Source organism: Hoplias malabaricus, chromosome 7, assembly GCF_029633855.1.
Source record: "Hoplias malabaricus isolate fHopMal1 chromosome 7, fHopMal1.hap1, whole genome shotgun sequence".
Taxonomy (NCBI): domain Eukaryota; kingdom Metazoa; phylum Chordata; class Actinopteri; order Characiformes; family Erythrinidae; genus Hoplias; species Hoplias malabaricus.
The window spans coordinates 5,085,731-5,110,316 of NC_089806.1; the positions used below are offsets into that span (position 1 = coordinate 5,085,731).

The window sequence follows — 24,586 nt, forward strand, 5'->3', positions numbered from 1 at the left end:
GAATCAGAGTGTATCACCCGTCCCTGTTGGCCGTTACCCCGCTACTCAATGTGCTTTTTTAAGGGTTGAACCTTGGTACAGACAATTTTACGCAGTAGTTACTGAGCAGTTCACGCTCTGCTGTTACGCCAACTCAGCACAGCGTCTTCCAGAGACCTTGGGAAATTAATAGAGTCAGGACTGAGGCGCGGACGAGGTCTGTACCCTGTAGAAATGTAATGAGGTGGGATTTATGAGGATTTATGGGCTTAGTTCTTCACGTACGGAGGGAGAGATCAGACTTTAATTCAGTCCCTCAGTGAAATCCTGCTCCATCCATATAATAGTGTGGAGCTCCTGGACCTGAGGACACTCAGATCAGTATTGATGGGTTTCTCTCTGTGATTGGGTGAGTGTGTGAATGAGTGAGTGACTGGGTGAGTGTGTGAGTGACTGGGTGAGTGTGTGAGTGTGTGAGTGACTGGGTGAGTGTGTGAGTGAGTGAGTGACTGGGTGAGTGTGTGACACTGTCCACAGGTATGCGTGTGTGAGTGACTGGGTGAGTGCGTGAGTGAGTGACTGGGTGAGTGTGTGAGTGAGTGACTGGGTGAGTGTGTGAGTGAGTGACTGGGTGAGTGTGTGAGTGAGTGACTGGGTGAGTGTGTGAAATTGTCCACAGGTGTGAGTGTGTGAGTGACTGGGTGAGTGTGTGAAACTGTCCACAGGTGTGAGTGTGTGAGTGACTGAGTGAGTGTGTGTGTGACTGGGTGAGTGTGCGAAACTGTCCACAGGTGTGAGTGTGTGAGTGACTGGGTGAGTGTGTGTGTGACTGGGTGAGTGTGCGAAACTGTCCACAGGTGTGAGTGTGTGAGTGACTGGGTGAGTGTGTGAAACTGTCCACAGGTGTGAGTGACTGGGTGAGTGTGTGAGTGACTGGGTGAGTGTTTGTGTGACTGGGTGAGTGTGTGACACTGTCCACAGGTGTGAGTGTGTGAGTGACTGGGTGAGTGTGTGAGTGACTGGGTGAGTGTGTGTGTGACTGGGTGAGTGTGTGACACTGTCCACAGGTGTGAGTGTGTGAGTGACTGGGTGAGTGTGTGACACTGTCCACAGGTGTGAGTGTGTGAGTGACTACGTGAGTGTGTGAGTGACTGGGTGAGTGTGTGTGTGACTGGGTGAGTGTGCAAAACTGTCCACAGGTGTGAGTGTGTGAGTGACTGGGTGAGTGTGTGACACTGTCCACAGGTGTGAGTGACTGATTGAGTGTGTGAGTGACTGGGTGAGTGTGTGAAACTGTCCACAGGTGTGAGTGACTGAGTGAGTGTGTGTGTGACTGGGTGAGTGTGCGAAACTGTCCACAGGTGTGAGTGTGTGAGTGACTGGGTGAGTGTGTGTGTGACTGGGTGAGTGTGCGAAACTGTCCACAGGTGTGAGTGTGTGAGTGACTGGGTGAGTGTGTGAAACTGTCCACAGGTGTGAGTGTGTGAGTGACTGGGTGAGTGTGTGAGTGACTGGGTGAGTGTGTGAGTGACTGGGTGAGTGTGTGACACTGTCCACAGGTGTGAGTGTGTGAGTGACTGGGTGAGTGTGTGAGTGACTGGGTGAGTGTGTGAGTGACTGGGTGAGTGTGTGACACTGTCCACAGGTGTGAGTGTGTGAGTGACTGGGTGAGTGTGTGAGTGACTGGGTGAGTGTGTGTGTGACTGGGTGAGTGTGTCACACTGTCCACAGGTGTGAGTGACTGGGTGAGTGTGTGAGTGACTGGGTGAGTGTGTGACACTGTCCACAGGTGTGAGTGTGTGAGTGACTACGTGAGTGTGTGAGTGACTGGGTGAGTGTGTGACACTGTCCACAGGTGTGAGTGTGTGAGTGACTACGTGAGTGTGTGAGTGACTGGGTGAGTGTGTGACACTGTCCACAGGTGTGAGTGACTGGGTGAGTGTGTGAGTGACTGGGTGAGTGTGTGAGTGACTACGTGAGTGTGTGAGTGACTGGGTGAGTGTGTGACACTGTCCACAGGTGTGAGTGTGTGAGTGACTACGTGAGTGTGTGAGTGACTGGGTGAGTGTGTGAGTGACTGGGTGAGTGTGTGACACTGTCCACAGGTGTGAGTGTGTGAGTGACTGGGTGAGTGTGTGAGTGACTGGGTGAGTGTGTGTGTGACTGGGTGAGTGTGTGACACTGTCCACAGGTGTGAGTGACTGGGTGAGTGTGTGAGTGACTGGGTGAGTGTGTGACACTGTCCACAGGTGTGAGTGTGTGAGTGACTGGGTGAGTGTGTGACACTGTCCACAGGTGTGAGTGTGTGAGTGACTACGTGAGTGTGTGAGTGACTGGGTGAGTGTGTGACTCTGAGTGGGCTGTGTACAGTCTGCGATCGTTCTCAGGATGAAGCAGTTAAAGAAGATGGATGAATACTTGAATGAAGGAATGAAAATGTAAGACAATAAAGCTCTGCCTTCCCCCGTCACACAGAAGGCGGTCTCTATATAAACACAGGAGCTTATTGTATTAATATCTCCGCAGTGTGTGATATTTTATTCATGAGTCTGAAAGACAGACGGAATCATATCAATAACCCCAGCCAATGAGGCCGAGTCTCCTCCCCTCTGCTTCAGCCTCAGTGTGGGGTGCTCCCCTTGGCGGCGGAGGGGTGTAAGTGCAGCTGAGAGCGCTGCTCGGTTCAGTTGAGCGGGTGAAGAGGCTCCAGTGCAGCGCTGCTGCTCTCCGCGATGAGCACAGACAGCACCGAGCGGACCGTACTCGACTAAACCAGGACCCCTCTCTCTCTCCTTCTCTCTCCACCTCTCTCCACCCCTCCTGCCTCTCCCTCTCTCTCTCTCTCTGTTCCCTGGCCGCAGGATGAACAGCTAAGGCTTGCCGAGAGCCGGAGAATGCCCTTGAGCGCAGACATGATTTCCGAGCAGCACAATCATGTCGTGAGCACCATCGAGAGCGTGCCCCCGGAGCCGGGCTCCTCCGCCCCCACGCTGCTGCACCGCCTCGGGAAAGTCTTGAACAGGTAGGAGACAGCCCTCTACTACCCTCAACTACCCTCCACCGGCCCCTGGTCCACGGAGGGTTCAGCGCAGAGCGCGCAACGCCGCCACGGACCCTCCGTGGGCTTCTCCAACATCCAGCCCCCCAACTTTTGTCATGCTGCGCACGTTTATGGGAACGTCACTGCTGCACCGAGATGGCAGTGAAGTCCTGGTCGTTGGAGCTTCACTCCTGATTGGTGGGCTGTCACTGTGGTGGTCTGTCTGTGATCAGGATGCTCCAGGTGGAGGTCTATTCAGGCAAAAACTGGACTTTCTCTGGTGCACTTTCCTTTGTGTGTATCTACTACACTGAACGATCACTGGATTAGGAACACCCTCCTTGTCCAGCTCCACTGACCACACAGGAGCACTCTGGAGTTCTACACAGTACAAACACCAGTGTTAGCACTAATAGTGTTGATTTAACACTGGAGAATTTACTGTGTACAATTACAGACTCTAGTCTGTGGCTCTGCATACTTTGTTAACCTCCTGTCTCCCTGTTCCTCAGCACTCAGGACCCCCACAGAGCAGGTGTGATGTGGTGGTGGGTCATTCTCAGCGCTGCAGTGACACTGACGTGGTGGTGGTGTGTTAGTGTGTGTTGTGCTGGTGTAGAGTGGATCAGACACAGCAGTGCAGCTGGAGTTTTTAAACCCTGTGTCCACTCTCTGTCCACTCTGTGAGACACTCCTCCCTCGTTGGTCCACCTTGTAGATGTAGAGTCAGAGACAGTAGCTCATCTGTCGCTGCACAGTGTGTGTCGCTCGTCCTCTAGTCCTTCATCAGTGACACAGGACGCTGTCGGCTGGACGTTTTTGGTCGGTGGACTGTTCTCGGTCCAGACACTGAGGGGTTTAAAAACTCCAGCAGCACTGCTGTGTCTGATCCACTCTACACCAGCACAACACACACTCACACACCACCACCTCCACGTCAGTGTCACTGCAGCGCTGAGAATGATCCACCACCACATCACACCTGCTCTGTGGGGGTCCTGAGCGCTGAGGAACAGGGGGGAAATGGGGATAATAAAGTATGCAGAGCAACAGATGGACTAAAGTCTGTAATTGTTGAACTACAAAGTGCTCCTGTGTGGACAGTGAATGCAGAAACAATGTGGTGGTTTTAATGTAATGGCTGGTGGGTGTAGTACAGTGTGGTGTAGTGTTAGATCTGTATACAGTGTGTTTAAAGCACCTCTTTTGTCTTGAGGTATGTGTGTGTGTGTGTGTGTGTGTGTGTGTCCGTAAGTCTCAGACTCTTGCTGGTGCCATAGGTGTTTTCTGAGAGTGTGTATTCATGTATTCATACGCCCTGCACACAGAACAACAACAACGTTCATGTCACATTCATGTCTCTAAAGCAGCGACTCGAGGTTCAGGAGCATCTCTCTCTCTCTCTCTCTCTCTCTCTCTCTCTCTGTGTGTGTGAGAGAGAGAGATAGTGGCCGGCGTGTCCCTAACGCTGTGTTAAAACCTGTGATTAGACCTTGTCAGTGTCACAGAAGAAGATGTGCCGCCCCACCGCAGTCCTTCCACAAGCCCTATACGTGTGTGTGTGTGTGTGTGTGTGTGTGTGTGTCTGTGCACACAGTGCCATAAAAAGAGGGAGTTAATGACAGAAAAACACTTTAGTGTTAGACAGTCTCCACTTGTGTTTGCAGAAGAGAGAGAGAATAAAAGAGGGAGAGAGAGATTGAGAAGGAAGAAGGGACAGAGAGATAAAAAGAGGGAGAGGGAGAATGACAAAGACAAAGAGAGTGAGAGAGAATGAGATGATGAGAGGGACACCACTGCTAGACCGTCTACATCCAGTTGTGTTTGTGTTAGAGAGAGAGAGAGAGAGAGGTGGAGGATAAAATACAGAGAGAGAGAGAGAGAGAGAGAGAGGTGGGGGATAAAATAAAATACAGAGAGAGAGAAAGAGGTGGAGGATAAAATGCAGAGAGAGAGAGAGGTGGAGGATGAAATACAGGGAGAGAGAGAGAGACAGAGAGAGAGAGGTGGAGGATAAAATAGAGAGAGAGAGAGAGAGAGAGGTGGAGGATAAAATACAGAGAGAGAGAGAGAGATTAAATACTGTCGCTGACAGTCTTATTAGAGTTATGTGGACGTGTGTGTGTGTGTGTGTGTGTGTGTGTGTGTGTCTGAGAGATGACAGCTGGTGGTCCTGAATCAGACTGGAACTCCTTGCTCTCTTTGCCATCTGCTGGTGCTTTTCATCTCGGCCACTCACCTTTATCTCCACAACAATGTCCGGCGGTGAGGAATCCTTACGCCCAGCTCGGGTTGCCCTCTGGGGTCCTCAGAGACCCCCTCAGTACACAGAGCACACAGGAGTCTCAGGCTGCTCTGGAGCAGAGTGTGGCTCACTGTGCAGCTATTATCCACTGACTGTAATCACCAGAGTGAGCAAGGGGAGTCTGGAGACACCGACAGGTCCCTGGACACATCCCAAATCCCACACTTGAACCCAAACATGGACATTAATAAACTCTCTGTGTCCATTACACACTGTTTGTAGTGTCTTTAAAGCAACAGTAGGTAGTATTTCTACTTTAGAATCAGGGCTTCATAATCATTTTGATGCTTCACTGAGCTGTAAGAAGGAGAACAGAGCCTCTGTCATTGCTACTCTGGGTTCCACACTGCAGAAACTGCACTATGTAATTGTAGGTGCACTGATCTGTGGGATCGTTTAAAACTGAAGGGAAACTTTTTCACAAAAAAAGAAAAAAAAATTTTTTTGAAAAAAAAAAAAAAGACAATCAGAAGGAGATAAAAACAGGAAAATGCTCCTGTCGGTTGCTGCTGAAATGAGTCGACTCCCAAAGAATCATTTCTCTGTGTGTCTGGGAGTCGTTCATATGAGCTAAATGGCAAATGATTCATAGAGGTGAATCTCTTGGAGTCGACTCCTCTCGGTTTGCGATGCCTCCTGCTGCACACTGTGAACAATGTTAAGGTTAAATAAGTGTAAAATCTATTTGAACAACAACATGGCCATTTTCCTTCCAGAACTGCGTAAGTAAACGTGATTTTAATCGTAACATAAACATTAAACAATAGTTTATGAACCTTAGTAATAAATAACCCAGTAAACAAGGAACGTCCATGGATGTTCAAAATAGGTCTAAAAGTAGTCTGTCCGTCAAGGACATATTTTAAACGTCAATGGACGTCCAAAATCCATCTTAATAAGTTAGTTATCAAGTGGTGATCAATCGATAATGTCAGTGGACGTCAGAAACGCGTTTTATACAAGTAATTTATTTCGGGACCAATTAATAACGTCAATGTCCAAAATACGTCTAATAGTCGTCTTTTCAGCGTCCATTTTCAACCTTAAGAGAACGTTGATTAGCGGCAGTCATTACGTTATTTCAATGTCTATTTGTTTACTGGGAATATCTTTAAATTGTAAAACCGTTAAAAATATGTGACTAAAATAAGGCTTTTTTATTTAAAGGACTTAAACTAACACTAATTATAAGATTAAAATGGGTCTAAAATACACATTTTAGTCATAATATTAACAATAAAATTAAAAATAAATCTAAATCAGCTGACAAATTTAACCCTTTCTCCTCCATAAGTCGTGTGCTAAATGCTAACTCCTGTCCTTGTTTGTGTTGGGGGTACGTGGTGTTAAAGTTGCCGTTAATAACCCCCGCCCCTGAATATAAAGCGGTGACAGGCTGAGTGCTGGTGTGTTTTAGTCAGTGTCCTCAGGCCTGACCTCAGTGGGAGAGAGTGGACCGTGGATGTGTGTCAGTGGTGGTTTTTCCCGATATTTGCCTCGGTTTAGAAAGAGACGAGGGACGGAAAGCTCTGGATTTTGAGGACCTCAGTAATGGATGCATTTCTGGCTCCAGTTCCTCACACTGGAAGGTCTTTAGTGGAAATGTGGGCACTGGGCTCAGTGCGGTGCTAAAGCCGCTCTCCGAATGGCTGTTATGTGGCACACTGAGAGTCGTTTACTGGAGGAGCTGCCGTAGCAGCACAGTCCCTGATCAGTGGGACCCCCCATCAGTGGCCGGGTGAGATTTATTTAACTCCACTAAAGCCAGCGTGTGAAGAGAGCCGTACCCTCTGCAGTACCCTCTGCAGAATGCGTGTGATTACGATTCTGTTTAACAGCACATAATGACAGTGGCTGCGGTCGTGGGCCCTTTGTGTAAATGAGCACACTGTAAGGATTTTTTATTAGCATTAGCACATTAATGTGTGGATCTGGAGCCCACTAACACACACACTGTGAAACAAGACCCCCGGCCAGTTTCCTGTGCTCAGCCTATGTCAGAAAACATGGGATGAAACGAGCCGTTCTGGTTCTGCTCCACTTCTGAGACGTTAGAATCGCCCCGCCCCCTCGTCTGAGTCTGTCCAATCACAGCGCTGGACCCGCGTTTATGTGAGAGCTTAGGTAGCCCGACCAGGGGCGTGCCAAAGCCCTGTTTACCAGGCTACAGCCCAGGGGTCTTTGTTCATTAGCCCTGTTTTTTTCTAATACCGAATTTGCTTTTTGTTTTTTTGAATGCGAAATTCAGTGCGTTTCAATGAGAATCGCCCCGAACAGCAAAGTGAGTTTCCCGTCTCCAACCAATAGGGGTGCTGTTCTCTTCTCTGGCTGTGGAAGCTATAACACACTGCTCTGTTTGAGCCAATATAGAGGAAGTGCTATGGTTGTGGTTTGAAAACAGATGTTATATGCTGTATATTTTCAGGGTGAATACAGACCACGAAAGCAGGGCCTAATGATACTTCCATCTGCTTTTTTGGTTATAAGCAGGAAGTGTGAAAAAAGTACTTAATCTAATGAAAATTATGATGAAAAATAACTCACTGATGACTTATTTTTCACAACGAGAACTAAATAAAAATAGTTATTTGAAGACGAGGACTATAACCAAATGTTTTGCAGTTTTTGCAAAGCTAAGATGAACAGTGAAGAGGAGTCGACTCCCAACGAATTGATTCTTCGAGCGTTTGGGAGTTCCTCGTATCGACTTTTGGTCAGTGATTCATGGAGTTGAATCTCCTGGAGTCGACTCAGTCTCTGTGAGTGCATTCTGCAGCACTTACTGTTAAAAAAATAAATAATGTATATGAAGAGACTCAAAAGAGTCCGTAGGTGTGAGTGTGTGTGTGAATGTGTGTGTGAGTGTGTGTTGCCCTGTGAAGGACTGGCGCCCCCTCCAGGGTGTATTCCCGCCTTGCGCCTAGTGATTCCAGGTAGACTCTGGACCCACTGAGACCCTGAACTGGATGAGGGCTACAGACAATGAATGAATGAACTAATGAATGTATATGAAGAAAAAAGTGGCCTTATTCCTTCTGTAATTTTGGATGTTAACTGTTTTATAGTGAAACATAATTCATAAGCAACTGTTTATGAAATGATACTTTTAAATAGTAACATATTGTCGTCTAATATTTTTGGACCTTAATTGACTACAACCAAAAATAATTAAATGTCTAAAATGAGATTAAAACTAAATCAAAACCAGCTGCTAAAATGAACACTGCTTATGTCTAAGCCTTATTTGAACAGGATGCTGAAATATGGAGAGTCATTTTCCTTTCACGTTTTTTTTAAACCCAAGTAAATATCGGGTGGAAAACTGTGGCAGGCGTTTGTTCCCATCAAGAGATTACAGCCTGTCTGAGAGAAATCGACTTCAGTCAGTGGCTTTGACTTTGTTGTGGGGGATGCTCTGAGGCTCGGGGTCTGTGGCAGGTGTCGGAAGCCCCTCACCTCAGATGATCTGACGAGGGACAGCGGGTTTGTAAAGCTTCAGACTGATGTAGCGGGCGGTAATCACTCTCCCCCTGGTTCGCAGGAGCCTGCGTGAAAAGGCCTCGTCCTCTAAATCCATTACTTTCCGTACAGTCTTTTCCACGGCTGCCTCCTGGGGAAAATAGGGCTGATGGGAACAAGGCAATTATGGCGTGCAGTAGAAAATGGAGGTGCTGTTTCATTCAATGGCGCTCTTTTGTTTCAATTACAGACTTGGCTGAGTTTTCTGCTCTGCTCATAATAAGACGTATGGCTGCTCTATTGTGCAATGATGAAACAGAACAATCTCTGTAATTGTAGCGGTGCGGCTAGTAATCAATAAAACTCTGGTAAGCGACGGCTTTCTTTTCTGCTGCTACACAGATAAATGAGGAGAGGGAGATTCACGCCACGGCCCTCACTTTGGGAAAACATCCATTGTGTTTTTCAGGACACTCTTTTTATATCCACTCTCTGTATAGAAGCATGTTTTTGCTCAGTGCTCCTTCTGCTTTTAATGTTTATTGCAATTCTGTTAGAGGGAAAGGTTCCAGTTTGCTCTCTGACATTTTCCTGTGTTTATGTGCACAGAAGAAAGAAATATACAGAAATCTGGAAAATGAGTTATTTTTAAGAGCGTTAATACATTAAACTACATACAGCCAAGATATATATATATAATTTATTTTTTTTATTGTTTTGGCTGAAGGTTGTGATATAAGTGCTCAATACAGATACACAATCAGTACTCAATATAGATACACGATCAGTACTCGATACAGAAACACGGTCAATACTCGATATGATACGTGATTAGTACTCGATAAAATACACGATCAGTATTTGATACAGGTACACAATCAGTACTCGATACAGATACACGATCAGTACTCGATACGATACCCGATTGGTACTCGATACAGATACACGGTCAATACTTGATACGATACGCGATCAGTACTCGATAAGATAGCCGATCAGTACTCGATACAGATACACGGTCAATACTCGATACAGATACGCGATCAGTACTCGATACAGATACGCGATCAGTACTCGATACAGATACGCGATCAGTACTCGATACGATACGTGATCAGTACTCGACACAGATACGCGGTCAATACTCGATACAGATACGCGATAAGTACTTGATACAGATACGCGATCAGTACTCGATACAGATACCCGATCAGTACTCGATAAGATACCCGATCAGTACTCGATACAGATACACGGTCAATACTCGATACAGATACGCGATCAGTACTCGATACAGATACGCGATCAGTACTCGATACAGATACATGATCAGTACTCGATACGATACATGATCAGTACTCGATACGATACGCGATCAGTACTCGATACGATACGCGATCAGTACTCGATACGATACGCGATCAGTACTCGATACGATACGCAATCAGTAATCGATACAGATACATGATCAGTACTCGATACAGATACATGATCAGTACTCGATACGATACGCGATCAGTACTCGATACGATACGCGATCAGTACTGGATACAGATACATGATCAGTACTCGATATGATACGCGATCAGTACTCGATACGATACGCGATCAGTACTCGATACAGATACATGATCAGTACTCGATACAGATACATGATCAGTACTCGATACGATACGCGATCAGTACTCGATACGATACGCGATCAGTACTGGATACAGATACATGATCAGTACTCGATATGATACGCGATCTGTACTCGATACGATACGCGATCAGTACTGGATACAGATACGCGGTCAATACTCGATACGATACCCGATCGGTACTCGATACAGATACACGGTCAATACTTGATACGATACGCGATCAGTACTCGATAAGATACCCGATCAGTACTCGTTACAGATACACGGTCAATACTCGATACAGATACGCGATAAGTACTTGATACAGATATGCGATCAGTACTCGATACAGATACGCGATCAGTACTCGATACAGATATGCGATCAGTACTCGATACGATACGTGATCAGTACTCGACACAGATACGCGGTCAATACTCGATACAGATAAGCGATAAGTACTTGATACAGATACGCGATCAGTACTCGATACAGATACCCGATCAGTACTCGATAAGATACCCGATCAGTACTCGATACAGATACGCGGTCAATACTCGATACAGATACGCGATCAGTACTCGATACAGATACATGATCAGTACTCGATACGATACGCGATCAGTACTCGATACGATACGCGATCAGTACTCGATACAGATACATGATCAGTACTCGATACGCAATCAGTAATCGATATGATATGCGATCAGTACTCGATACAGATACATGATCAGTACTCGATACGACACGCAATCAGTACTCGATACGATACGCGATCAGTACTGGATACAGATACATGATCAGTACTCGATATACGCGATCAGTACTCGATACGAAACGCGATCAGTACCGGATACAGATACACGGTCAATACTCGATACAGATACGTGATAAGTACTCGATACAGATACGTGATAAGTACTCGATACAGAGACTCAATCAGTACTCGATACGATACGCGATCAGTACTCGATATAAATACACGATCAGTACTCGATACAGATACATGATCAGTACTCGATACGCAATCAGAAATTGATATGATATGCGATCAGTACTCGATACAGATACACGGTCAATACTCAATACAGATACATGATAAGTACTCAATACAAATACGCGATCAGTTTTCGATTCGATACGCGACCAGTACTCGATATAGATACACGATCAGTACTCGATACAGATACATGATCAGTACTCGATACACAATCAGTAATCGATATGATATGCGATCAGTACTCGATACAGATACATGATTAGTACTCGATACGATACGCGATCAGTACTCGATACGATACACGATCAGTACTCGATACGATACACGATCAGTACTCGATACAGATACATGATCAGTACTCGATACAATACGCGATCAGTACTCGATACACAATCAGTAATCGATATGATATGCGATCAGTACTCGATACAGATACATGATTAGTACTCGATACGATACGCGATCAGTACTCGATACGATACACGATCAGTACTCGATACCATATGCGATCAGTACTCGATACAATACGCGATCAGTACTGGATACGATACGCGATCAGTACTCGATACAGATACGTGATAAGTACTAGATACAGATACGCAATCAGTACTCGATACGATACGCGATCAGTACTCGATACGATACGCGATCAGCACTCGATATAAATACACGATCAGTACTCGATACAGATACATGATCGGTACTCGATACGCAATCAGTAATCGATATGATATGTGATCAGTACTCGATTCAGATACACGGTCAATACTCGAAACAGATACATGATAAGTACTCAATACAAATACGCGATCAGTATTCAATACGATACACGACCAGTACTCGATATAGATACGCGATCAGTACTCGATACAGATATGCGATCAGTATTCGATACAGATACATGATCAGTACTCGATACGATACGTGATCAGTACTCGATACGATACGCGATCAGTACTCGATACAGAAAAGCGATCAGTACTCGATACGATACATGATCAGTACTCGATAATATACGCAATCAGTACTCGATACAGATAAGCGATCAGTACTCGATACGATACGCGATCAGTACTCGATACAGATACGCGGTCAGTACTCGATACAGAAAAGCGATCAGTACTCGATACGATACGTGATCAGTACTCGATAATATACGCAATCAGTACTCGATACAGATAAGCGATCAGTACTCGATACGATACGCGATCAGTACTCGATACAGATACGCGGTCAGTACTCGATACTATACACGATAAGTACTCCATACAGATACGCGATCAGTATTCGATACGATATGCAATCAGTACTCGATATGGTACACGATCAGTACTCGATACGATACACAATCAGTACTCGATACAGATACATGATCAGTACTCGATACAGATACGCGATCAGTACTCGATACTGCTACATGATGAGTACTTGATACAGGTAGAGGAGTGTTTTGTGGGTTCCTGAGGAATGGATGCGCTGGCGGACACATTTCTTTAAGTTATATACAGCATAAGTCAGACGCCTCGTACAAAAATATGATGAACCTCAGGTGCTGAGCAATGCCCAACACTAAAATAACAAGATGGCCGAAAACATTTATGTGCCTCAGTCAGAGGAGTGAAAAGGAGTGTGGCTCTGCCTGGTAACCGAGTGGATAATGGTAGGAATGCATCTGCTTGTGCAGACGGGAGGATTGACGGGGTCCATTGTTGTGAGGCGTCCAGTCCATTCACAATCACAGTCTGGACTTCATAGAGGCTCATTTCCTGGTGCAGTGTGTGTGTTGGGGGGTGGAGGGGAGTGTGGCATCTGTCCCTTTAACAAAAACCTAGGACGATGTTGAATGACAAAGCAGTTCCTCCATCCTTTCATTCTTTCCTGACCAAGTCTGAAGAGTCGCTGTCTTGTTTATAGTTACTCTGCCTGTCAAATGTTTGGGGACACATCGCACTTTCTTGAATGTTCTAAGAGCCAAAAAGGGTTAAACTTATTGATAACATTGTCTTTAGCTTTTTTAAAACACATACTTTGATCCACAAGCTTTTTTTAGTGACACTCTTTGGTTTAGCACTGTTTTGATGTGATGCAGTGACACACCGTGAACTGCCAGGGGCAGAAAACTAGTGACAAAACGAGTTGTTCTGTTTCTACACCACTTCTTACGCAGACGTCAGATTTCCCTCGTCTGAGTCTGTCCAATCACAGCGCTGGACTTGTATTTATGTGAGAGTGCAAAGATGAGGTTAAATGCAGAAAAACAGACAGAACAGTGCAGAGAAATAAGAGCACTGAGTAAAAACGGAGAAGAAAGAGAACAGAGTGAAAACGGCTAAAAGCCAGAGCTTCTGCTCCTCGCTCCTCACTGCTGTGCACTCGGGATCGGGGTGAACAGAGAGCGGCTCATTATCATTTAAAGGAACAGGTGCTGAAAGCGGGCGTTCTGAACAGGGCTGTTTACACAGGGGGAGAACACAGCTGTGGGGTTTGATCCTTGTGGTGTTTTGACCAAAGCAGGTAACAAGCGTTTCATTAAAGACCCAGAACTGTGTTACATTGTGGGGAAGGGGGAGTATGTTCCTTGTAAATGGATTTATAAATGGATTTATCTGTTACCTGTTGACTTGTCTGGACACCATAGATATCATTTTGTTTAAACTTGTGTCATCCTGCATTGAACCACAGATAGTTTAGAAATCTTCTGAGAGTAAAAGCTGGTCTTGTTTTATTTAGTGGTCTGAGTGGCTCACAGTCGGAAAAAATTGAAGCAGACCCAGACCCGGTGGAGACTAAACCATCCCGAGACCTGTCTCTGCTCACGCAGAGAGACTGGCCGTTTAATCACTGGCTCTAATTAGACATTGAGGCTGGTCATGAGGGCTGTGCTGGACTCTGCAGGGGCCGAGCTACAATTAAACTGACACTCTGCGTTGTGAAAGTCCTGAGTCTTAATGAGCCTCACACTTTTGTTTATGGCACATTCGTGTGGACAAGCTTCATGGAACATTTATAAGGGATCTAATCCCACTGCTTTAATCAGCTTTGTTTTAGCGGGACACTCTCTATTCCCTCGACGCACTGAGGTGCTGTCTGTTCAGTTTAACCTGTAACTGGATCAGAACCATAATGATGCTATGTATCTCTATGTGCTGATAGATAGGACATTAGTGAGGTCATGTGCTGATGTTTGATATTGTCTCTGAGGTAATGGAAGGAGCTTCATCACTCCAGAGAACACAGGTATAGCCCAGTGTTAGACGGCTTTATATCCCTCCGTCCAACACATGATCTCGGGCTCATGTGTCTTAAAGGCAGCATAGACAGCTCTGGAGAACCACGGTTCTCACCGCAAAACGCACCCCCCACACTTGTTCAATCAGAACTTCTGCATCTTTTAAGGTGGAACGGTGTGTAAATAAGAAGTCGACTGTATCTTTTTTATTAATTTTACCAGAGAAATTCATTTGTAACTTGAGCTGTTTAGTTACTTTCATACATTTAGCGCTCTCCTGAATTTAGAGTCAGTTCCACCTTAAATGTGGAATACAATTGTATTCAGGAAAGACATTTTACTAAGTTCAGATGTTTCCTCACCATGTGCTGCTCTGCCGTTGGTTTGCACTGGAAACAAGTTGAATGTGTTTTTACCAGGCCCTGTGCCTGTAAACCCAGTGTAAAAATAAAAAAAAAGTGTCTCGGTCAGACATGCTAGGCTTCCACTCTCAAACGACAAAGAGAACTTCAAATGTTGAAAATGATGAAAAAAAATGAGGATGCTGTTGTATTCCTCCTCCATTGGTTGGTAATACTGGCTTATGTTTGCTGTGTCAGATTTTTTAGGTAGAGACCGACTCTAAATTTGGGAAAGCGCTAACTGCATAAAAGTAAACACAGAGCGAAAGTGGTACAAAACTCAAATGAGTTTCTGTAGGAATTCAAACAGTGGATAAAAACTTAGTTACACTTCAGCTACCAACATACAACAGTCTGTTTTCTCCTTAAACACCACATTCCACGTTAAAAGACAGTGAGCTGCTGAGCGTAAAGAACCCAGAGAGAACTGCAGTTCCACAGAATCATAGACGTTCTCTTTAGGAAAAATAATGAGTCACTGTTACCCACTTATGCTATATCTCAGTCATCATTCCTGAGAGAGAGAGAGAGAGAGAGAAAGAGAGAGAAACAAAGAACAGAGCCAGGCCTGTGTACAATCACTGGACCTTTTTCCAGAGTGCAGAGCAGAGAGCCTTTAAATTCTAATCACAAATGAAAATAGCCCAAGTTTTCACTTGATTTCTTTCCTGTTCTTGTTCATCCAAGTGCTCAGTATCATGTTTGTTACCAGTCCCTGTGCCATATATAACCCCTGTTCCTCAGCCAGACGTAAGCGTTCCCCAGCAGGGCTCCGGAGCCCGAGAGTGCGGCCAGCACTTGTAGAGTTATCGAGAGGTCAGTGAGTGCTTGAAATCACAGCAGTGCAACAAACCCTGCAGCTCGCTGTGATCTCTCTGATTACGGCTCTCATGTGATATACAGCGGCCGAGGGGGCTGTCGTTCCAATAAACAAGCAACTAATACATACCACCGCGCAAAACACACGCTCCCCTCCATTAATCATCCTCGCTGTGCTGAATATCCTCGCTCATTCCGTGCTGGATTCCTTCTCAGGGAAAATGATTAATCAAGGTGAACCCGAGAGTGACGCTCCAATATGTCAGGTTACTGGAGGAAGAAGGACACCCTGGAATTCAGTTAGTCTTCACACACACACACACACACCACGGAGATGTGGCCAGATCAGCTCAGGCATGAGCAATGGATGCTCTCAAAGAGAAAGTGTGTATTTCGTTCCCCAAATATTCCTGGATCCTGATGTATGTCCCAGCCTGTCCTGCCTGTAATATTGAGGCTGAAGCAAAGAGCTGCCGGAGTTATGAAGTATTAAGGTGCTGCCAGTGCCTGAGATCGGCTGGATCCCCGCTGACAGCCGGCTTTTATCGGCGCGAGTCGAGCAGGAGAAAGGCAGCGGAGGCTTGCTGTGCAGTACTTCAGCCCACAGAGCCGGCCTGACCTGAGCTAGTCATGTTTAGCCTTAAACAGAGCACTTGATGAAAGCTGTTGTTTATTATTTTTAGAGCTGCAGCTCCCCAGGGGGCCGCACGGTGGCGCTGCAGGTGGTGTCTCTGTCACGCAGCGCCACGGCCCTGGGGTTGTGGGTTCAAATGGCAGCTTGGGTCACTGTCTGTGAGGAGTGTGGTGTGTTCTTAATGTGCCTGTGTGGGTTTTACTCTGGGTGCTGAGGTTTCCTCACACAATCCTAACACACAGATTGGTAGATGGAGTTACACAGGTGTGAGTGTGTGAGTGACAGGGTGAGTGTGTGAGTGACTGGGTGAGTATGTGAAATTGTACACAGGTGTGAGTATGCGAGTGACTGGGTGAGTGTGTGAGTGACAGAGTAAGTGTATTAGTGACTGGGTGAGTGTGTGAGTGACAGAGTAAGTGTATTAGTGACTGGGTGAGTGTGTGAGTGACAGAGTAAGTGTATTAGTGACTGGGTGAGTGTGTGAGTGACAGAGTAAGTGTATTAGTGACTGGGTGAGTGTGTGAGTGACAGAGTAAGTGTATTAGTGACTGGGTGAGTGTGTGAGTGACTGGATGAGTGTGTGAGTGATTGGATGAGTGTGTGAGTGACAGAGTAAGTGTGTGAGTGACAGAGTAAGTGTATTAGTGACTGGGTGAGTGTGTGAGTGACAGAGTAAGTGTATTAGTGACTGGGTGAGTGTGTGAGTGACAGAGTAAGTGTGTGAGTGACTGGATGAGTGTGTGAGTGACTGGATGAGTGTGTGAGTGACTGGATGAGTGTGTGAGTGACAGGGTGAGTGTGTGAGTGACAGGGTGAGTGTGTGAGTGACTGGGTGAGTGTGTGAGTGACTGGGTGAGTATGTGAAACTGTCCACAGGTGTGAGTTTGTGAGTGACTGGGTGAGTGACAGAGTAAGTGTATTAGTGACTGGGTGAGTGTGTGAGTGACAGGGTGAGAGTGACTGGGTGAGTGTGTGAGTGACTGTGCGAGTGTGTGAGTGACTGTGCGAGTGTGTGAGTGACTGGGTGAGTGTGTGAGTAACTGGGTGAGTGTGTGAGTGACTGGGTGAGTGTGTGAGTGACTGGATGAGTGTGTGAGTGACTGGATGAGTGTGTGAGTGACTGGGTGACTGTGTGAGTGACTGTGTGAGTGACTGTGTGAGTGAGTGTGTGAGTGACTGGGTGAGTGACTGGGTGAGTGTGTGAGTGACCGGGTGAGTGTGTGAGTGACCGGGTGAGTGTGTGAGTGACTGGGTGAGTGTGTGAGTGACTGTGCGAGTGTGTGAGTGACTGGATGAGTGACTGGATGAGTGTGTGAGTGACCGGGTGAGTGTGTGAGTGACTGGGTGAGTGTGTGAAACCGTATGTCTATGTTCACAGAGCAAGGAAAAGTGTCTTTTCTGTGTGTTTCTGTGTGAACAGCAACAAAATAAATATAAAATAAAGGGAATAGAATCAGGAGATTTTTAGTTTGGATCTGATCCACCATCACACACCGGACTTCAACTCTGTCTGAAACGTCTGAGCTTCTGTCAATCCGTCTGGACACTCCTCATTATTCCACACTGTGGGGAGGGTTAGATGATGACAGCTTTGAGGAGTGATTAATGAATGAAGGCCTAATGCATGTCTGGTTTAATCTGAAGTGTGTGGTGAGTGGAAGCGAGTGGGTCAAAGTATTTCTGGTTTCATTTGTGGTGTTTAGAGAAAAGAAACAGACCAGTCGAGGCATTACCAGTTTAGTTTAGTGTTTAGGAAACAGAGATGGAGCGGCTGGAGCATTTCTGATTTAATTTGTGGAGATTAGTGAATGGAAAGTGAGTGGTCAAAGTATTTTACGGTTGAATGTAAGGTTTCAGTGGATGGAAACGAACAGGTCCAGGCATTTCTGTTTAAACCTGAGGTAATTAGGGAATGGAAGCCGACTGGTTCAGGGCCAGGGTTTGTGTTTCGGAGCATTTTAAGGCTTCTGTAAAAAAGAATACCGCAGTGATGTAATCGTCTGAGGCTTTTAGAGGATATTGAGCAGGAACAGAGTCTCCTGAAACGACGGGCACATTAAGATTTGTGAGTCGGAGATAGAGAGGCATTTGGAGAAAGTCTCTGAACGCTGATGGCCGAGCTCGTCTTCGGGGAAATCTTCCAGAGAGGAGTCGAATGTCACTGAGAGTGGCTGAGGTCCCTGTCTGAAGATGGCTCACGGCCAGTTCTCCAGCCCTCGTTTCCCCCCGGCGGGGTCTCTGTGACTGCCAAAGGGTGATGTAAGGCAAGGAGCATCCACCCATAATCGAGGCATTGATGGGAGAGGCGCTATTTGAACCCTTCCCCATGCCTCCGAGGGGTATTCAGAACACAAGCACAGACACTCGACCACTCCCTCGGTTCCCTTCAGTGACCGCTGGACTCCTCCTCTGATGACAGACTGCCGCACCAAGAGTTAACACGAGACAACTCATTAGGCGGCGTTAATTACTTTCCCCCGTATGTCAGCCTCAATGTGCAGTAATGGACTGTCTCCAGCCTTTAACTGCAGCTCCTCCGATGACTTTGCTTGTCTGGGATGATTGAGAGCCCACTCTATGGATTTGGCAGCGAAGAAACAAAACAAAGGAGAAATCCACCTCAGTCATCATGAGGAAGAGAGGTGGTCATTTATCAACGAGAGCCGGAGCTCACACACATTATACACCGCCCCAAACCTGCAATAATCCGGCTGTGTTTTCATAGATTGTTCTTCAGGGGATTATACAACGCCGTAATCCCCTGCAGTGTTCTCCACACAGCCCAGAAACACAGGTGTGTGTGACAGAGTGAGTGGGTGAGAGAGTGAAGTTGTCATATGATTGTATTACGCAAAATGGCGTAATGGTGTGGAACACGCAAGTTTGAGCTTCAAATTCATATTCAGAGTCAGTAATTCAGTTCCAGAATAGTGTTGTGAGGTGGGGCTGCAGCTGACAGACTGTTGCTAATGTTGGTTAATGCTGTGTGAGTTTTTCAAACGGTTTTAATTGTAATTGAAATTTGTAATGGAATACTCACCATCAGGGCGTCACATCGTCTCAGTCACAGCTCCAGGGTCCCACTCCGGGTGACTGTCTGTGAGGAGTGTGGTGTGTTCTCTCTGTGTCTGTGTGGGTTTCCTCCGGGTGACTGTCTGTGAGGAGTGTGGTGTGTTCTCTCTGTGTCTGCGTGGGTTTCCTCCGGGTGACTGTCTGTGAGGAGTGTGGTGTGTTCTCCCTGTGTCTGCGTGGGTTTCCTCCGGGTGACTGTCTGTGAGGAGTGTGGTGTGTTCTCTCTGTGTCTGCGTGGGTTTCCTCCGGGTGACTGTCTGTGAGGAGTGTGGTGTGTTCTCCCTGTGTCTGTGTGGGTTTCCTCCGGGTGACTGTCTGTGAGGAGTGTGGTGTGTTCTCTCTGTGTCTGCGTGGGTTTCCTCCGAGTGCTCCAGTTTCCTCCCATGCTCCAAAAACACACGTTGGTAGGTGGAATTGGTGACTCAAAAGTGTCCGTAGGTGTGTGTGTCTGAGTGAATGTGTGAGTGTGTGTCACCCTGTGAAGGACTGGCGCCCCCTCCAGGGTGTGTTCCCACCTTGCGCCCAGTGATTCCAGGTAGGCTCCGGACTCACCGCTGCCCTGAACTGGATAAGGGCTAAAGACGATGACTGACTGAATGAATAAAGATACTCATAAAGTATATAAATCTCAGGGGAAATGAAATATCAAGAAACGTCTACCAAACGTCTATTATTCTGTATGAAATTCTGAGCTCATGTACGAATGAAACACTTAGGATTATGTCACTATTTTGCATGTTGCATTGTCTTTTGTTGTTTTCTTTCTGACATGCCTCCGTACAGGCCTCGCTGCTGATCACATTAGTATTTACTTCTCACTCGTATAAAGACGTGAAGAGAATCTGCTGAAAGTGCTGATGTTGTATTCCATCCATTTCTAAGTGGTGCCACTGTCTGTGCGTAGAGATATTTCACTCTGAGGGGACGTTAGCATTGAGCTTGTGTAGAAGAGGCTGGTTTCTGTACAGAATGTAAATGTAATTCCGTACATAACAACAATGTACCTCATCATGAAGTTACTCTGCACAGGAAAACAACCGCCCTGGATCTCTAACCATTCCTGAGTCAGGATGCCCTTTTGGAAAGGAGTCTTTGAGACAGTGCGGGACGGACTAGCGCGCTAGGCTCAGCTGGGCCTCTCACACGGCTGTGCTGATGAATAGGGATCTGTGAAGGAAATGAGTGGGTAGAATCCTTGACTGCCTGGATCTAATTAGCTCGCTGCTCTAGCCTTAAACTACACAATTATTCTCAGCTGATTGGCTTTCTCTTTAGCCTCGGCGCCCCTGACGGAGCACTCTGCACGCCACCAGCAGTGGCTAATGAGGCCTGGGCTCGGCTAAGTGGGTCAGGCCTTCGGAGTGACCGCTGTGATCCCTCACCTTTTACAAAGTACAGAGAGGAAGTCTTCTCTTTAGAGAAGGTGTGTGTGTGTGTGTGTGTGGGACACTGACACAAAAGTGCGTGAGGAGATAATAGATGAGGGAGAAAAACAACAAGTCAGTACCAGGCCTGAGCGATACCCAGAGGAAAGAACAATCAAAAAAGGAGATCTCCTTCATGTCTCAGCAGTTTCTCCAAGACAAAGAAGACTTAAGCGTAAGTCTCCTGCTGCTCAAATGTGTCTCCTGAGACTAAGACCTCAGTGATCTCACAGGTGTCTCCTCTTGAGTTTTAGTGGAGATCTCAGTAAAAGCAGTGTGCTCAGATTTGAGAGATGCCCTCTGTATATCTACTGTGTCTCATTGTTTGGCTCATTTTTACTTTAGGATAATGGCCATTATGTCTGAGCCACTAAAGAGCAACTCATGAGCAGCACAATTTTCCTCTGGGCACTGAGCAGTGATTGTTTTAATGCCAAGATAACGTTTCCCATATTGTTCTGTCAGCAGTGGACAGGGGTCTCTTTAAAAAACAATCAAAGGAACACTGCGTAATATTTTACAGTGAAGTTACAGCTTCAGAACCATTGTGATGAGAGTTAAAACAGGGAGAATAGAGACTGTGTCATTGCTACACCAGGCTCAGCACTGCAGAAACTGCACTAAGTAACTTTTGGGGGAGCCCCAGCAGCAAAAAGCCTGCAACATGGAAGATTTGTTGGTTACCCAGTAAACAAGGAACGCCCCTGGACGTTCAAAATAGGTCTAAAAGTAGTCTGTCCGTCAAGGACATATTTTAAACGTCAATGGACGTCCAAAATCCATCTTAATAAGTTAGTTAAGTGGTGACCAATCGATAACGTCAGTGGACGTCAGAAACGCGTTTTATACAAGTAATTTATTTCGGGACCAATTAATAACGTCAACGGACGTCCAAAATACGTCTAATAGTCGTCTTTTCAATGTCTGTGTTTGGACGTCTTTTCAACTTTCATTTTCAACCTTAAGAGAACGTTGATTAGACGGCAGTCATTACGTTATTTCAACGTTGAATCAACGGCTAAATGTTTACTGGGTGTAATTAACAGAATAGTGGTGGTTCTGAGTCGGAGGGAACCGTGAGTAAAAGGAGAAATGTCTGGGAAATATATTCTCATTTGATTATTCAGTTTTTCAGTTTCAAATCATTAGTTTTGGGTTGATGCTTGAAGTATATCTATCCTATTAATGCCAAGTCTAATTCCCCATCCAGTTTTATTAACACTCTTTTAATGTGAACACACTCACAATCATCAGATAATTCTGCTCAGGGAAATGACACACAGCGCACATTACACGGTGTTCATCCTCAGATTTTTACAGTTCATATTCCCACCAGAGAGGGCGCTAATTCCCCATATTTTCAAAAGCAGTTAAATCACGACCCAGATCTCATGCAAAGCTTTGGGTGCCTTTTTGTCAAATGATGTTTTGTTCTCTTTATAGAACACAAATTTAACTTGTAATTTTAAATAGATATAAATTAATGACACGTTTTTATTCTCATGTTCACTTGTTGTAAACACTTACGTGATTTATTTTCAATCAGAGTTTACGACATTCAGTGATTGGTTAGAGACACAATTATTTATTTAAAGTTACATTTATAAAGTGCCTTTCTAGAAACCCAAGGATGTTTTACAATCAACACTCGATCCACACACACACTGGCGAGAAGCGGCAGCCAAACGCACACAGCGTACTCTCAACCAGGAACGACCGTCCACCTGGAGGACTGCATCGGGCACTAGGATTTCACCCAGGACACAGCGCCAATCCATATCTGGGCACACACTCATTCACTCACTCAAACAGACATTCACTCACACACCAGGACCAGAAGCCAATTCACCTACCCTCCATGGTTGTGGACTGTGGGAGGAAACCCACACAGACACAGGGAGAACATGAAAACTCCACCCAGATAGGACTTGAACCCAAGACCCCTGCGCTGAGAGGCGTACGTGCTCACCTCTAAACCACCGTGACACCCCTTTGCCATTTGCACATCTTTGTGAGACGTTAACAGTGAAGACAGATGTCTCTATAATGATTAAAGGGCAATGCATAATGCAGTGGGATTAAAGGGAAAAAAGCACAGCTGAAGACTAAATGTAGGACTTAAGAAGGAAAGAAAATATAAAAGAGCAAAGGAAGGAAGGAGTGGAATAAAGACACAGTATTGTCCCTGACCCTCTGTGGCACAGTAAAGACTGGTTCCACACAGAAATTCAGTGCCTGTGGTTAATGAATGGCTGCATTTGTGAAGCAGTGATTCTCCGAAATCCCCAGCCTTCTTCTCATGGGGTCATGACGGCTGGAGCAGGCCGAACAAAGCCATTTTGTGAGAGAGAGAGGGGTGGATGAAATCACACACAGCACACACCATCTCTGTCCAACATGGCCCAGAAGATCTGGGTCTGAAACCGTCCAGAGTTTGTGAGGGTCAGTGTGAGTCAGATGCCACCTTCCATCTGTCACTGACCATGTTTCCAGCTTCAGCTAAAACCTTCTCTTCCAAAAATAAAGGAACAGCCAATAAGATTGGGCCTGTAAACAAAGACAGAGGGTGTCATTAATAAGAGGCATTGAATAGCGCCCCCCTGTGGAGTGAGTGATTGCGTGTTCATAAACGTCACATTCATTCATTCATTATCTGTAACCCTTATCCAGTTCAGAGTGGGTCCAGAGCCTACCCGGAATCATTGGGCGCAAGGGAGGAACACACCCTGGAGGGGGCGCCAGTCCTTCACAGGGCAACACACACACACACTCACACTTTTGAGTCGCCAATCCACCTACCAATGTGTGTTTTTGGAGCGTGGGAGGAAACCGGAGCACCCGGAGGAAACCCACACAGACACAGAGAGAACACACCACACTCCTCACAGACAGTCACCCGGAGGAAACCCACGCAGACACAGAGAGAACACACCACACTCCTCACAGACAGTCACCCGGAGGAAACCCACGCAGACACAGGGAGAACACACCACACTCCTCACAGACAGTCACCCGGAGGAAACCCACGCAGACACGGAGAACACACCACACAGACAGTCACCCGGAGAAAACCCACGCAGACACAGGGAGAACACACCACACTCCTCACAGACAGTCACCCGGAGGAAACCCACACAGACACAGGGAGAACACACCACACTCCTCACAGACAGTCACCCAGAGGAAACCCACGCAGACACAGGGAGAACACACCACGCTCCTCACAGACAGTCACCCGGAGGAAACCCACACAGACACAGGGAGAACACACCACACTCCTCACAGACAGTCACCCGGAGGAAACCCACACAGACACAGAGAGAACACACCACACTCCTCACAGACAGTCACCCGGAGGAAACCCACGCAGACACAGGGAGAACACACCACACTCCTCACAGACAGTCACCCGGAGGAAACCCACACAGACACAGGGAGAACACACCACACTCCTCACAGACAGTCACCCGGAGGAAACCCACACAGACACAGAGAGAACACACCACACTCCTCACAGACAGTCACCCGGAGGAAACCCACACAGACACAGGGAGAACACACCACACTCCTCACAGACAGTCACCCGGAGGAAACCC

At 46.3% G+C, this 24,586-nt stretch overlaps 1 protein-coding gene across 1 annotated transcript in view; it reads left to right on the forward strand.

Annotated features, from left to right (window-relative positions):
- Positions 1-2,682: 2,682 nt before the first annotated feature.
- slc35f1 (solute carrier family 35 member F1) overlaps positions 2,683-24,586 on the forward strand; it is a 121,443-nt gene continuing 99,539 nt past the window's right edge. Inside the window, exon 1 of the mRNA XM_066676723.1 lies at positions 2,683-3,001. Within this exon, the coding sequence (XP_066532820.1) occupies positions 2,874-3,001 (128 nt within the window). The 5' untranslated portion in view covers positions 2,683-2,873. The remainder of the gene's footprint in view (positions 3,002-24,586) is intronic.